Source organism: Cucumis melo, chromosome 2, assembly GCF_025177605.1.
Source record: "Cucumis melo cultivar AY chromosome 2, USDA_Cmelo_AY_1.0, whole genome shotgun sequence".
Taxonomy (NCBI): Eukaryota; Viridiplantae; Streptophyta; class Magnoliopsida; order Cucurbitales; family Cucurbitaceae; genus Cucumis; species Cucumis melo.
Window position 1 is genome coordinate 23,038,474 of NC_066858.1, and position 15,526 is coordinate 23,053,999.

The window sequence follows — 15,526 nt, forward strand, 5'->3', positions numbered from 1 at the left end:
CAATAAAATCACTATTCGAGACCTAGGATTGGATTTTCTCATCAATCCAATCATCGTTCACATTTTTTCTTATCAATGAATATATCTCTTTACTTATATGACTTAGATGTCTCATATTTCTTGAAAAAGCGATTTGATTGATGGGATTTGGTATGATACTTATGAGATCGATGAGATTGATATTCCAATCTTTCTTCCTTGAACGTATTGATTTGACCCCATAAGTGGGACCGTCACCCCGTAGCATGTTGCCACCAGAAGCAGAACCTCATATTTCTTCTAGAGAATCTCCTAATTGTTCCAAAGCAACTAGAAAGAGATTCTTTAACCAGAAAGAATTTTTGGGATACCTATCGAAAAGTTCTCGCAACTCAATCATGTATGATGGAATCATCAAAGATTTGACCTTTTCGAACTTTGTCTGTAACTCACTATAGGCTCGAGAAACTAAAAGAAGATGTGTACAAACGAGATATACAACAATAAAAAGAAGGAAAAGGATTGAATAGAGGAACTCCCAAACATTTGGCAATCTCAGATGTGTTGATATCAATGGTGACTCATTATTTCGATGAATAATTTCTTCGAACAAAAGAAGATTGGGTAAACACTTACTCGAAATCTCACTTATCAGATTCCATTGTAGAAGACACAATTTTCTCTAAAGAATTCACCATGATATATATGATCCATGCATAATATCATGAAAAATGGATACAAAGTTTTTGCTGCTATTAGTATCGGCAATAGATCTAAAAAAGTATCTAAAAATAGCAAATTTAGATATTTGTACCCTGTCGAAGTAAGGAACCATGGCATATATGTTTGGATTAGATTTCATTTTGAGAGAGTTGAAAAAGTACTATCTCGTTGAAAGGTTCTATACATCTGCTCTTTCTTAAGACATTTCTTTAGACAAAGACTCCGTTTTTTTCCTTTTTCGGGTGGTAAATATTTCTCAGAACATGGAGTGTGAATCAAACCCGTGTTCGAATTGAAAGTGAGATACTGATGCAAGTTCTTCCCCTCTGAATCAGATAAATTCATATCTGAAAGAGGTTGACAATAAGTTCTTTCAAAATTGACTATTTGTCCTTGTGTTAGAGGTGTTCCAGAAATGTCTACAATTGAGTAAATAGCTCGATGAACAAATGGATCACTCGAATTGGAAGATGGAAAGATTTGTACAAGTTATACCTTTCATCACCACTTTGTGAAAAATTGTTAGCTATGAATATGTTAGATACCTGTAACTCGATTGGTGAAATAGTATCTCTCTCCAAAAAAAGAATTTCTTTTTACCACCGCACAAAGAAGATATTTTGTTGCAAATGAACAAGAAATTGAGGAATTGTCCATACATAAAATCATAATTATTGATACGGGCCTTTTCCACATAATCCACATAAAAAGGGAATCTTTTGTTACAATAGAAGCAGAAGTGTGGATTATTAAAGAATCAAAGTCGAGTTGCTTTATAAAAAGAAGATATCAATGAACTTCTATGAAATGGTTTCATGGGATTTAGCCAATTGTCTTAATCATGGGATATCATTGAGAAATAGGAATCTGTGTTATCAAAGGATTTTCTGAGATTATTTCTAGTATGGAATGAGTCGATCATCCACTTTGGTATCTTATTGAACAAAAATGGTGATATTGTTCCTCCATAGATCAAAAATTTCGATTTTTGGGAAGTATAATGATCATCCAATAAGAAGGATTTCGATTTTTTCAAATGAACGATTTGAAGACCTATTGATTCTAACAACTGATTGCCGAATTGATCATTCGGACCTTTCAATTCATAGATGTGGATCTCGGACCTATGAACGAGGATATTCCTGAAATTCACAAAGAAAAAAAGAAGTGAGTTAGACAAAAAGAGAAGAAACTTGGACAAAAAAACAAGTAACTTGGACAAAAAGAAACGAAGTGACTTAGACAAATCTTTTTTATCGATAACCTCATTCCAATCAATCAAATATTGATTAATACATAATCAATCGAACACTACTTGAAAATGCAAATGGCTCTTTTGCTCAGAAATGAAATGTTCCCGAAAATTCTTGCTCCCATTGGACCATTTGTATCTATATGCATTAGGATCCCGATTCATGAATCTCTTGGTTTGAGAAATCAAAATAAGAGGATCGAACCATTTTTTCTTACCCTTTTTGAAATTTGATAAATGTTGGTTAATCGTATATTTCATTATAGTTCTATGATTCAGAGTATCATTTCCTATTTGATCCCTTTGAATTCCATATTCCAAGTCGCGACCGGATCTATTCATTAAAAAGAATCGATTCAATACATTTCTTATGTACCCATAATATTGGATTTGAATTAGATTTTGAATCAATCTATATTGATTGACTTCCTCCATTATGTTGTTGCTAGCAAATACCACTATTTTTTATTTTGGATCTTCCAAATTATTCCCAGGGGAGGTCAGGACTCATATTTTTATGATCCTTCGATAAAAAGATTCGTTCTCTTCATAAAAAATAGGAGGTAGCACCAATAAATATTTCTTTTTCGATTCATCCCTGGAGTTAAATACCTCATTCAAGAATTCGGTTTGATTCAATCCACAAGAATCAATAGAAAAGGAAAATCCCTTATGATACAACAGATCTGGCTCGATTATTGATAGAGTGAATAGATCTACCATTTCTTGAAATCTCTCTTTTGATTCAGAATCGTGGTGTAACGTGTATCCCCTCTTATTCCAGTCATGGAATAGATGAAATAAATAAATAGATGGCTTTTTGTTCAAGAATGAAATCTTATTGGAACTGTCCATATCCAATTCATCCTTCGGAACCATATCACATCTGAGATCTATTGGAATAGGATGAATTAAGATGGTATTTTGTAAATACGTAATTATCTTGAATATATTAACTATTTCTTTATTTTTGGATCGCCTATTTCCTTCTAGCCTCCTTTTGAGCTCTTTCTTTATTCCTTTTCTTCCTCGATGTTGTTGGGAGGCTCTCTTCTCTTTTTGGCTTCTATCCTGTCTCATTCTTCCCTTGTTCAGTGATCTCTTGTCTTCTCTAAAATCTCTTTTCTCATTTTCTCTATGGGAGATTGAGGAGGAACTCTCAATCCTCAATAAACAAGGGCTTAGCGAAGTCAGTGGATAGTCGGATCCCTCCATTAGGAGTCTAAAGGCGAAGGACTTGTGAATTTCACTGATTTGATCCACATGCTCGATTGAAAGGAGAGAGGAACTTGGACCTTTGTATTTGGTTCTACGTAGCTTAATTAGTCCGAAGAACTTGTTTTGATCCATATTCATGAACTGAAGGACTTGTTTTGATCCATTAGAATGCAGCGGAGGCTCGACTGAAATGAGTCCAAGCTTCAAGCTAAATCAATGTATAAAGAAAAGCTCCTTAACATGAGTGCAACTAAGGAGGCTGAATGAATACGAGTTCCTCATTCCACTAGAAAAATCATGAATTTCACTCAAAAAAGTCGTGAGGACGGACTCATTTATTCCATTAGAAGAATCTGAGGATAAGCTTTCTTTGAACAATGTAGATGTATCAAAGATGGAACTAGAAGAATTTGAGAAGCGGACGCTTAAAGCCTACCTCTTATGCTTCAAAAAGTGGTTAACCATCTCTTTGAAATCCATCCATCTCGTCGAGACGAAAAAGGTGTCTCAACTACAACCAACTCCTCTCTTTCCCTATCTCAAAACTAACCCTACAACATGGATGATAGAAATGCTAACCAAACACACACACCCTTATACACTAATCAAGGCTCAAAAAATATTGAGGCAACACCCATCAAAATTCAAAATCTCTTTCGCAAAGGCACAAAGGGCGAAGTTTTTGGAAGAATGAAGAATGAAGTAGGAAATCCGTCCATCCTTTTTCTTTTTTCAGCAAAATCTGTAGTTCTGGGTTTGGGAGATCGATCCCCCGCCTCTTTCGAATGAGACATTCTTCTAAAATTGGTATGCTCTTTCATGTGATCTAGCCTATCTTCAGGTCTTTCTCTATTGTTTGACTTTGACATGTCGATACGCGTGACCCTTAAACATTGTGATTTGACGGCTACCGAATTAACTTGTGGGTCGGCACTAATAGGAGAAGCGGGCCCAGCCATTCCAGCAATCTCGATTTCATTATCCATTGCTACAGAGTTTCTTTCATGAGTTAACGAGTCAGAAAAAGTACGACACCTCAATTTTTTTTTCAAATTTAAACACTTGAAAAGGTAATCTAAGCACAATTGTATTAAATGGATGTCTTAGTTTTGATTTTTCTAAGACGAAGGAACGTAATTAGATGAAATTTCACCAAATTATTACTTTTTCTTAAGGTTGGCGAGTATTTTGTGTTATTTGAGATCGAAAGGGAGTGAGCAATCTAGACAGATGTGAAGTGATAGAATTTATGGTGTAGAATGTAGGAAGTTAATAAATCATAAATTGATGCAAAGAGTTAATTAATCATAAGTTAATTAGATTTATTTCAAAATGATTGTTCATTCCAATATTATATATTTGTATTAACTTAACATCCTAAAGAAGAAATTGTTTTAAATGACACAAAAGATTATAAACAGTTTCAAATTCCATTGTTTTATACTTGTATTTAACGTTTTACTTTGCCCAACATTTTATACATAGAATAAATTATAAGTTTACCTAAACCTTAATGTTTGTGTCTTAGTATTAATAAATTTATGAACTTGTGATTTTATGTGTAATAAATTATTGAACAATAAAAAATTAAAAATGACTAGTAGCTAGGTTTGGTAACTTTCAAATTTTCTTTTCTTTTTGTTGATCAATCAATTATTTATTTTTAGAAAAATTAATCAATTCAATAGAAACAAAATTATTTATATGTGTAATGAGACCATTAGGTTTGAATTTTGTGAATACTCCTCCTAATTTCTATAACTAAAAAAACAGAAAATTTATAGAAACTACACCTGAAATATAGCCGTCTTTGCAACTACACCATCTAACATTCAATACTATTGATAACAATCGGACTTATAATCTTCTAAATTAGTTAAATTGGACCCTCAAGCTTACAATATTCTTAAAAACCGAACCCACAAGTAATGAGAGTTAAATTATATTTATTATATAAGTTAGAATCCTACTTTAAAATTTATATAAATTTGAGAACTAAATTATTAATTTTTAAAGTTTAAGAATATAATTACAATTAACATCATATTTCAGGAATAGATTTACAATTTACTTAATAAAATTTTAAAAAGGTCAGATACATATTAAATACATTTTTTTAATAACTATAAATACAAATTAGATTTATTAAATAAAACAACTGTTAATCTTATAAACATGGTTTCTTCCTAAAGAAAAAAAAACTAATAATCCTTTATAACCATAATCAAAAGTCAACCCAACACTCTTTAAAACTACTTTGTTTTTATTTTTTATTGAATATTTATCGGGATGTAAATAGTTTATTTTCTTTATTACTTAAAAAAAATCCTTCAAATAAAATGAATTTAATTTTTTTTTTTCTCTACAATTTGTAGATTAGTGATTGGTAATATGAGTTTGTTACATAAGAATTATGTTTATTTCATGAAAATAAAATAAAGTTAGAAAGAGAGGGAAAATAAAATTATTTGATAGTAATGTTGAGAAGAAGGGAGAATGAAAGGAAGTTTGATAGAGTCCAAAATCGGTTACACCCACCGGCTAGAGAGAAAGAAAAAACGCCGTTTTATTCATAATAATAATGATTGAGTTGAAAGAATTATTATTAATTACGTGCTTTGTTAATGTTTTGATTAATAATTAATTAATTAATTAATTAATTAATTAATTAATTAATTACCATAATTCAAGTTGACCATTATTATATATTCTCCCATATCTTGCAAAATCAGCAACCCATTTTAGTTAGAGTTGGCCTTTCTATTGGAACAATTTTTTTGTCCTCTAATGGATGGATTTTCTATTCTTTGGTGGTTCACTTCAATTTTCAAATATATATATACACACATACATCCAAACTCTATAGTATTAAATTCTCTTTTACATTTTTATCGAAACAATGGTGTTTTTGTGTTAATTGGTTGACTTGGGTTGAAACGTTTTTTAAACTCAACCTAATTTTTAAATGAATAGTTTACCTACGTCCGTGTAAGTGTGTAGAAGTATGCTTGTGTGTTCATTTCATAATGAGAGATGCAAAGCATGAGATAAATGTAGCTATGATCTGGAGTTTTAAAGTGAGAAGACGATTGAGAAAGTAGCAAGTAAAGCAAAATGTGAACAAAGGATAATTTACTTTTGAACGCATAAAGACCGAAGTTTACTCCTATAAATTTTTCATTCCTAAAAAAATGTTATTTTTCGTTTTCTTCGATTACTCATCATCTTGTTGTTTAAATTAGTAAGAACGTTCATGAAACATTTTTTAGATACAACATAGCTATTGCTAAACAATAAACCCAATTAGGAATTTTTTTTGTTAGGTTAGTTCGAGTTACTTGGTCATTGTTTAATGTATTTTTTAAATGAAAAAAAAAAGTAAAATGTTAATAGGTAAAAAACATTATTTATATGTCAAAAAAACAGGTATAAAAAACATTAGTCATTTTTTGTTTCCTACATGAAATTAAAAATAGCTGCTCAATTTTTATTTATATTATGGCATATTTATTTCCAACATATCAAAAAATATATTGTTCATACTTAAAAGGAGAATAAATTTTAAAAAATCAAAAAATAAAATAAAATAAAAATAAAAATATGTATATATAATTGTATCACAGGTAAAATATAAAAATTTGACAAACTATTTACGCTCAATAAAACAAAATTACTAAAAGACAAAAAAAAAATTATGTTTGATTTTTATATGAAGTGTAAACAGTTTTGTCAAATATTCTATTTTCGACAATTTTTTTAAAAAAATATATATTTTTCACAAAGTTAATAAAAGGAATTCAGTTGGTTCAGGTTATTTTAGTCCAAACGCGAACCAATCCGACTCATAAAAGATAGATTTATTTAAACCAAACCTAATTGAGATGAGTTGATATCCAATAAAATAAATAATGAATTATTATGTACTAAAAGAAGAAATAAATGAATAATGGGCAGAAGAGGCATATGAAGGAAGAACACCAAACAACAAACAAAGCAACAAGAAAAAGCAATTTAGGTGTGATATTAGAAAGAGCCAAAGCACTTTTTGAAAGCCAGAGTGGAGCAAATGACTTTTCCTTTAAAGGCAGCTGTGTTTATTTGTGGTGATAATAAATAAATGAAATTTTATTTTATTTTAGTAAGTAATAAATAAATATAAATTTGGGGCATGGAGAGTTAGGTGATTGAGAATGGCAAATAAAATCGAATCAAATTTTGCCATTCTCAATCATTAGTTTGTTGGTCTTTTTTATTATTTACATTATCACCACACATTTCTCACTCTTTTTACAATTTTCTTTTTTTATTCCTATTAAATTATTTATTAGTATAATGTGGTTGACAATTTTACATTATTTTAATATTAAAGAGTGATATAAATACATATATATATTTATGTATTTGTATATATCATTTTGGAGAATTGTCAAAAATGACAAATTTGACAAAATATTCTTAAAATATAGTAAAGTTTCAGATTATATCAATAATAGACACCGATATGATTCTATTAGTGACATCGATAGACAACGATAGAAGTTGATCAATTTCTATCGTTGATAAAATCCAAAATTTTGCTCCAGTTTGTAAATATTTTAGTTTAGTAAGTATTATATTGTAATTTTTATGTATCTTGAGTGTAAGGAGATGTGTCCTATTTTGAAAGTTGTTATGAAATAGTTGAATTCATTTTCTACATTTTTAAATTACTCTAAGATAGACTTTTAATAATTATAAATCGATTTTGATGATACGAAAGTTGTGTTTACTATTTAGAAGTGTGATGTGTTTGTTTTGAGTGATTTTGAACTTACCATAGGTTATTTTAATAATTTTTAAAATTATTTCCTTTGTGCAAACCTTTTTTTTTTTTTTGTAAAGGCTTTATTATTTGTTCGAATAATCATTTTTAAGTTCAAGGCAAATTTTGAAATATTTATGTAGGGAGAAAATGAATGCATTTTATCAAATTCATAGGAAATTTTATAATCATTCATTTAGTTTTTCTAACAAAAAAAGAAAAACTTCACATTTCACTTTTCAAAACTCGAGCCAACATTTGAAAATTATAAAGAGTAGTTTCCCGTCTTTAAGTACAAAATTCAACAAAATCATGTACTTAAGTGAAAACGTGATGGATCAATGAAAATTGAAAAATATGCTTCATTTAATTTCTTTTGGCATTGTTTACTTGGTGTGTCTCTATTTTGTACGGACACACGATACCCATAACCAAATTTGTAATGAAAAATCAAACAATCTAGTTGATGAACCAAACATACGCCTAATCCAATTAACAACCGATAATTATATCATATGGTTATCATTACCAATACAACTATCGTATTATTTTTACTGTTACAACTAAAAAATCATCAATTTTGATATATCTATTATTGCCGTGACGGTTGTCACTTGAATCTCGAAGGTAGAAATAGAGGTAAATGTAACAATAAATTTGACAAAATTCATAATTTTAAATTAAAGTGATAAAAAAACAATCTAATTACGTTTGCGAATCAAGCTCGTAATTTTATTAAAATCACACCATTTTCTGTCACGATCAAGTAAACGTGAGTAAAAAAAACACAAATTTAGTCATTATAAAGAAAATCGTTTTCAAATTACTTTGTTTTTTTTTTTTTTTTAACGATTTATTTCACAACCATTTAACGATTTAAAGAGTGACACCCACCATACATATAGTGTCCACATTGCATAATTTCCCCTCACATCAATTCCCCATATTTAATTTACTAACTCAAATTAATTTAATTGTCTAAAAAAAAAAATTTCCTTCCTATTGCCGACACTCTCCCCTCCGCCGCACCAAATTTCTCGCTTTCTTATGCCAAATTAGGTGCACCCGAATCTTGTCAATTCTTATTTAAAAACCCCCTCATTGCTCCAAAATTTTATAATTACAAACATTAAATATACCATTTTGTTTTTGTCTTCAACTTTAGGCTTCTTTTATTTTATTTTATCCATATTTTTAGTAGCTGTAACTTTATAATTTTCATTATTTTTAGTTGTTTCTTTTTTTAAACTTCTTTTTTTGTTTAATTATGTTTATTCTGACTTTGTTGTTGTTTCCTATCATGTAACAAATATGATATGAGAATTTTAAAATATATTGCTATTTTTTTAGTGCAAGGTTTGGAAATTTGAACCATCAAATTCATTAGTTGCTACTTCATTCATATATGTTAGTTGTATTGTATTTTGCTTTGAACATAGGTGTATTATTATTGTTATTAATTAATATCGAATCTAATTCAATTAATTTTCTAAGTTTTTTGAGTTTGTACTTCGAAAATAATATCTTCAATTCTAATTACAAGTGTGTTCGTAATTTGTTGCAACATTATAATATTTCATCCAAATTATACAAAGAATATTACGTCAAACACTTTCGTTCGATCTAGATGTTAATTTCGTATTTTAAATATCAACATCCACAAAAATATTTATTAAAAAAATTAGAAAAAACAACAATTCAATAAAAAGTTTAAATTAATAAAACCATCGGTTTCACATACATTTTGTTAACTATTTGTATGCTTTATGCATTTTTTTTTTCAAAAACAACATAAATGTTATCAATTCATTTTCTATGTAGATATCAAAGTCATAGAAATATTAGAATATCTACCATGAGTGTAAATGAACTAAGTTGGGTTGGTTTGGCTTGATTGGGTTGACAATTTGTCGAAGTATCAACCAACCTTTTTTTATCTCATTTTCTTCTATTAATAATAAAATATACATATATAAATAAATATATGTATATAGTTTTATAATATGAGTTGGATAATCGAATGTCGAATTATTCATACATCCTTAATATTATCTACACACGAATCAAAATTGAAAAGCATTAGGCTGTAAATGGTGGTTTTCTGTTTGTTCTTATGTTCTCTCTTGCTTCAAAATAACTATTAAATTAAACAAACAAATCATATAATAAATAATAACTCAAAATATAAAATTTATAATTTGCCAATTAAAAAAAAAAAAAAAAAAAAAAAAAAAGAAACACACTTTTTTTTCCCTCTCTATTTCTCTGTCGTATTCATGTATAAATTCAAGCCTCGGGGAGAGAGATTCCATTATCGGCGCAGTTCCCATTTTCTCCCAACACGCTATTTCAATGGGGAATTCAGCTTCTTGTGCTCCTTCAATCGCCTCCAATGGCGCCGCAAAGGTTTTATCCTTAGACGGAACATTACAGAGCTTCACAAAGCCAGTGACCGCCGCCGAACTAATGATCGAGCATTCCGGTAAATTTCTATGCGATTCCAGCGATCTTAAAGTCGGCCATCGTATTCAAGGTCTATTACCGGATGAAGATCTGGAATGGCGGCGATTATACTTTCTTCTTCCCATGGATCTTCTTTACTCTGTTCTAACACTCGAAGAAATGAGTTCTCTGACTTTCATCGCTACAAAGGCTTTGAAGCAGGGAAATTCGAGCGGATTTGGGAGGATTTTTCCTGTTCTGATCAGTGAGTTCTGTAATTCTCCCGCGGATGTGAAGGGATTGAAATTAGAAGATGATGATGGAGAGAATCAAAGTTCGAAGGCGGTAAAGAGATTGATGTCGAAACAGAGATCGTGGAAGCCGGCGCTTGAAACAATTGCTGAAACTTCGTGCACATAGAAGGACAGACGAACGGGAATTCGGAATAATCGGGAAAAATGTATGAGATTAGTTTACATTTACGAATAATTTGGTAGCGTTTTTTTTTTTTTTTTTTTGGTTGGATCAATCGTAGTTGATAGAGAGATGAGTGGATAAATAAACAGAGATCTTGAAAGTTTATTTATTCTTTCTTATACATTTTTTTCTTTTTTCTCTTTCTTAGGCTTATGAACAGATTTTTCTTATTTATTTAATTATTTATTTATGTAGAATAAGATGTAAATTAATTGTTTGATGGAAGTGGGTTGTGAGAGAAGAGACATACTTTGTTGAAACACATAAAAACAATTGCATTAATTCTATTTTACCTTCTCCTGGTATATTTGTTTTCTCGTTATTTAAAAGAAACATTATTAGAAGCAATTAAAGAAATAACAATACTTAGTACTGCAACCACTAGTCATCACTATATTGTAGCCTACTCTCTCCGAAGCAACTTTCAACAATAAAATCACCCGTAAGTTTAAATGAGTTGGGTTTGGAAGATTTATTAAATTTAATTAAAATAAAATCTTCAGTCCAATCCTCAAATTTTGGGTTGGTTTAGATTGTCGGTTATTTATTTTATTTTCTATTTTTACGTATATTATTTATTAACTTAAAATTTCATAAAAAGTCAAATGAAACTCAAAAGTTAAATATCAAAGTTGAACGTAACTATTACAAACTTTAAAAATTTCAAAAAAAAATTATAGTAATATATATTAATTATAATATTCATGAGTTGTAATAATATTAGAAATTTGAATTGGATTGGGTCAATTCCGTAACCTGAATCCAACCCAACCCAAAATAAAAACTAACTCAATCCAAAATGAAGATCGGGACGAACACTCTTACCAAACATCAGCTATGATCTACTTGAATTATTTCCACCCTTTTTCTTTTCTTTATGAAAAACGTTGTCCTTCCATTTCTTAAAAAGAAAAAAGATATTCGAAAGAAAAAAAATGAAATTGGCAGATGGCAACTTTAGATTGAGGTGCAGCCATTATATTGGATATATTAGTAATGTAAAATGAAAAATGTATGGAATATGATGGGGGAGGTTTAGTTTACAAATATACCAATGCCAAAGTAAAATATAGGAAACAACATGTGATAAAAGCAAAAATTTACAGTGGGAGATCCCAAAAACTAAAGGGTATTTTTAATTTTTCATTCAAAAACTTTAAGATTTATGTTTTTTTTTTGTTTAAATAAATTTGTTTGCGATCGTTTCTATTTGGTTTTTAAGTTTCATGACGAGTTATTTTAAAAAAATAAAAAAAAAATATTATATTTATAAAGTATAACAAAATTTGTCCAATTCTCTTTAATATAATTATTTTTTTGTTATATTTTGTAAAAAAAATTATTCATAACAATTTCCCTCTCAAAATGTTACACATTAAGACTCGGTAACCATTTCTCTTTTTATTTTTTTAAAAAATAGTTTATTCTTTATCAAATTTTTTAGATTAATTTGCATATTACTTAAATAGGATTATTGAATTCTTAGTTAAACTTCAAAGAAAAACAAATTATTTATTTAAAACTATATATTTTTTTAAATTTTCAGGTTTGACTTAGTTTTTTAAACAATACGTGGAAAATAGATAATAAAGGAAGAAATTGATTTGGAGGTGAAAATACTATAAATTAATTTGCTTAATTTTAAAACACAAAAAAAGAATGGTTAGCAAACGGAGTCTTAATTCTTAAGTTTTGATTTTGGTTTTAGTTTGTTGGAAGAACCCAAACTCATAAGGACTAAATGTGTAGCGTTTAAAAAACCAAATAAAAGTTAAACTCAAATCTTATGGACTAATAAGATATTCTTTATAATAATTTTATCTTTTCCATTTGTGTTTACAAATTGTTAGGATTCTGTAGTTAATTATATTTTTATGAAAGTATATATGGTACCTAAATTTCAATATTTACACTTTTCATTTTAACGAATTACTCCCTATGTTATTAATTGATTTAAATTAATTATGAAGTGAAATTTTAAAATTCATTTTAATACTAGAGTGAAAAATAAATAAACATTATTCTTTTAACTCGTTTAAATTAATTAATAGAACTTTAACGTTTTAAGACTAAATGTGAGTTTCTAGTTAAAAAATAACAAATTCTCAAGTGTAAAATTGTAACACGTTTTGAATTTTAAGGACTAATAAGTTAAAATTAGATTCAAAATCTAAGACGGGAAGTGTAACACCTTGAAACCTATGAACCAAATGAAAACTAATCTATAACCTGCGTGCCAAATACATATTTTTCCTTGTAATAAACATATAATTAACCTATTAAATCTTGAACAGAAATTGGGCAATAAAAGAACATAAATTTCAAAGTTTTTTGAATGAAATTAATATATATATGAAATAGATCCAACCACCAAAAACTATATGTTATAGATACCCCTTTTGTGTATTGTGGAATGAAATAAAGGCTCTTATCATTCGTTTGGATATTTTTCAGTAAAATATATGCAAGGCTATAATTTTAAAGTGACATATTCTTTTAGGAGCTATATTTTTATGAATTTACGAGCTTCAAAGATCGAAGGTATCCATTTCTTACTTCAAAAATATCCTCGAACTTTCAAATTTTATTAAAATACCTTTATCGTTAGTATATGGATAAAAATTATTAATTTTTCCATTTGCAAAGTATTTCTAAACTTTTCAAGAGTTAGATTCATACTCTTAAACAAGGGTGAGCATGGTAGACAGAAAACTCGAACTGACCGACTAAAGTCCGTCGATCGAGGTCGGTTTCAAATCAAAGAATTTCAAAAAATATTTCTAAGCGTTAAACTGATTGAGGCCTAACCCGATAAAACCGACCGACCAATTCTTACCCATCAATGTCGAGGTCAGTTTAAACATTTACTAAACTAACTATGATCGGTTTGGTACCGGTTTCATTAAAAAACCAACAGACCGACCGATGATCACCCTACTCTTAGAAGTAAAAAAGTTTCATTTAAACCCAGAAAAATGTGAATAACCAAATAGAAATAGATTCGACAAAGGAATACCATACAGATTTAGTAATGCACATTCATTTTTTCTTCCATACAACTTTATTAAAACACTTAAATCTTAGTAGGAAAACAAAAATACTTTTCCATTCCCTAATTTTCATGTGTATGAAATGCATTTTGATTTTAAGAAATAAAACGGGAGAATGAACTTAGAATCCCTTTACAACATTTTATTTCATACACTAACATTCTTAGAAATTTTGAAATGTATTTTTTGATTCTACGAAGAAAGGAAAGCAATTTTGAACATTTAAGTGTAATCCATTTCCAAGTGTATGGTTTAAATTTAATTCATTTGAGATCAAAATAAAGTGTTTGAGAATCAGTCAAAATATTTTTTTTTAAAAGTATATTTTAATTGGTTTTTATAGAGATACTAAGAGAAATCAATAATACAATTGTATGTATTTTTTGGAAAAGGGTATCAATTTCTATTCAAAACTGACTCCCAGTTGGAATGAAGATTAATGGAAATCAAGGAGCCGAGTGTTAGAAAATTTTGCATCACAAATCGAATCCACAAAACGTTGTTCAATCCACGTATTTTGGTTACATTGTACAGATTTAGATGTTAACGACAATGTTGGATATGAAGCAGAAGAGGAATTTTACAAAATCTACTCGAAGATGGGAAGGGAAAAAGAGAGAATTATTAATCATACAACAGAAGAACGTGAGCCCTAGGCCGCCGCCGAAACGTCAATCGGAAGGCTTCTTCGACGACGGAAACAAATGCCTCCATAAGTAGCGGCCGCTGGCCATATCCACCACCGTCCAGAACCCCGAAGACACCTGTTCAAACAACAACCGCAATCATTCCATTCAGACACAAACGAAGAAAAAGAAAAGAAAATGCAAGATTCCGATGAAGAACAATTAGAAGAACCTTTGAGCAGGAGGTCGAATCGGAGGAATCTAATTCCTTGGAGCTATCGTCGGAATTATCGCCGGCCACGAAATCTTGAGGCTGAGATTTGAGGTTGCGGAGAACGAAGAATCCGGCAAGCGTCGCTGAGAGAAATATGAGAATAAATCTCAACGGACACATAATTTTTTTTCTTTTTGTTTTGTTTTTCTTCTACTTCTTTCTCTAACCTCTGGATCTGAATTAAGAGGGAGAATTTTTAGGGTAAAATCAAAGGAAGGGGAAGGAATTGTCAAAATTGGGTTTAGAAAATTGGGGAAATGAAATTGGAGTTTGCTTGTTTTTCCACCTAACCTAACCACTCATTTTCTATCATTTCTTATGAATAATTAAATGAATGGGATGTCAAAGACAAATAATATTAATAATCAGATAAGGTTAAAGATTTGGTTAGTGATAACCCACGATGCCACAAGCTTAATATTTTATGCAAAAGAAAAAAAAAAAAAGTAGACTACTATATTATAATATATTATAATGATGGATGGCTGCTTGGAAAAAAGAATTGAAAGGTTAAAATAAAGAAAATTGAGTCTATCTTACTTACAAAATTAGCAAAATAGCGTGATAGACTGCAATAGACAATTATTATTAATACTAAAAGAGTTAATAAGGGCAAGGTTCAATTTTTTTTTAAGTAGAGAAACTAAAATTGAACAAATTTGACTAAAATAACTAAAATCAAGA

The 15,526-nt window shown here is 29.2% G+C and overlaps 1 protein-coding gene across 1 annotated transcript; it reads left to right on the forward strand.

The window, feature by feature from the left end:
* Positions 1–10,202: 10,202 nt before the first annotated feature.
* Positions 10,203–11,197, forward strand: LOC103494340 (uncharacterized). The gene has a single exon (XM_008455470.3). It carries the CDS (start codon positions 10,326–10,328, stop codon positions 10,833–10,835), a length of 510 nt encoding a protein of 169 aa, XP_008453692.1. The 5' UTR covers positions 10,203–10,325; the 3' UTR covers positions 10,836–11,197.
* The last annotated feature ends 4,329 nt before the right edge of the window (positions 11,198–15,526 follow it).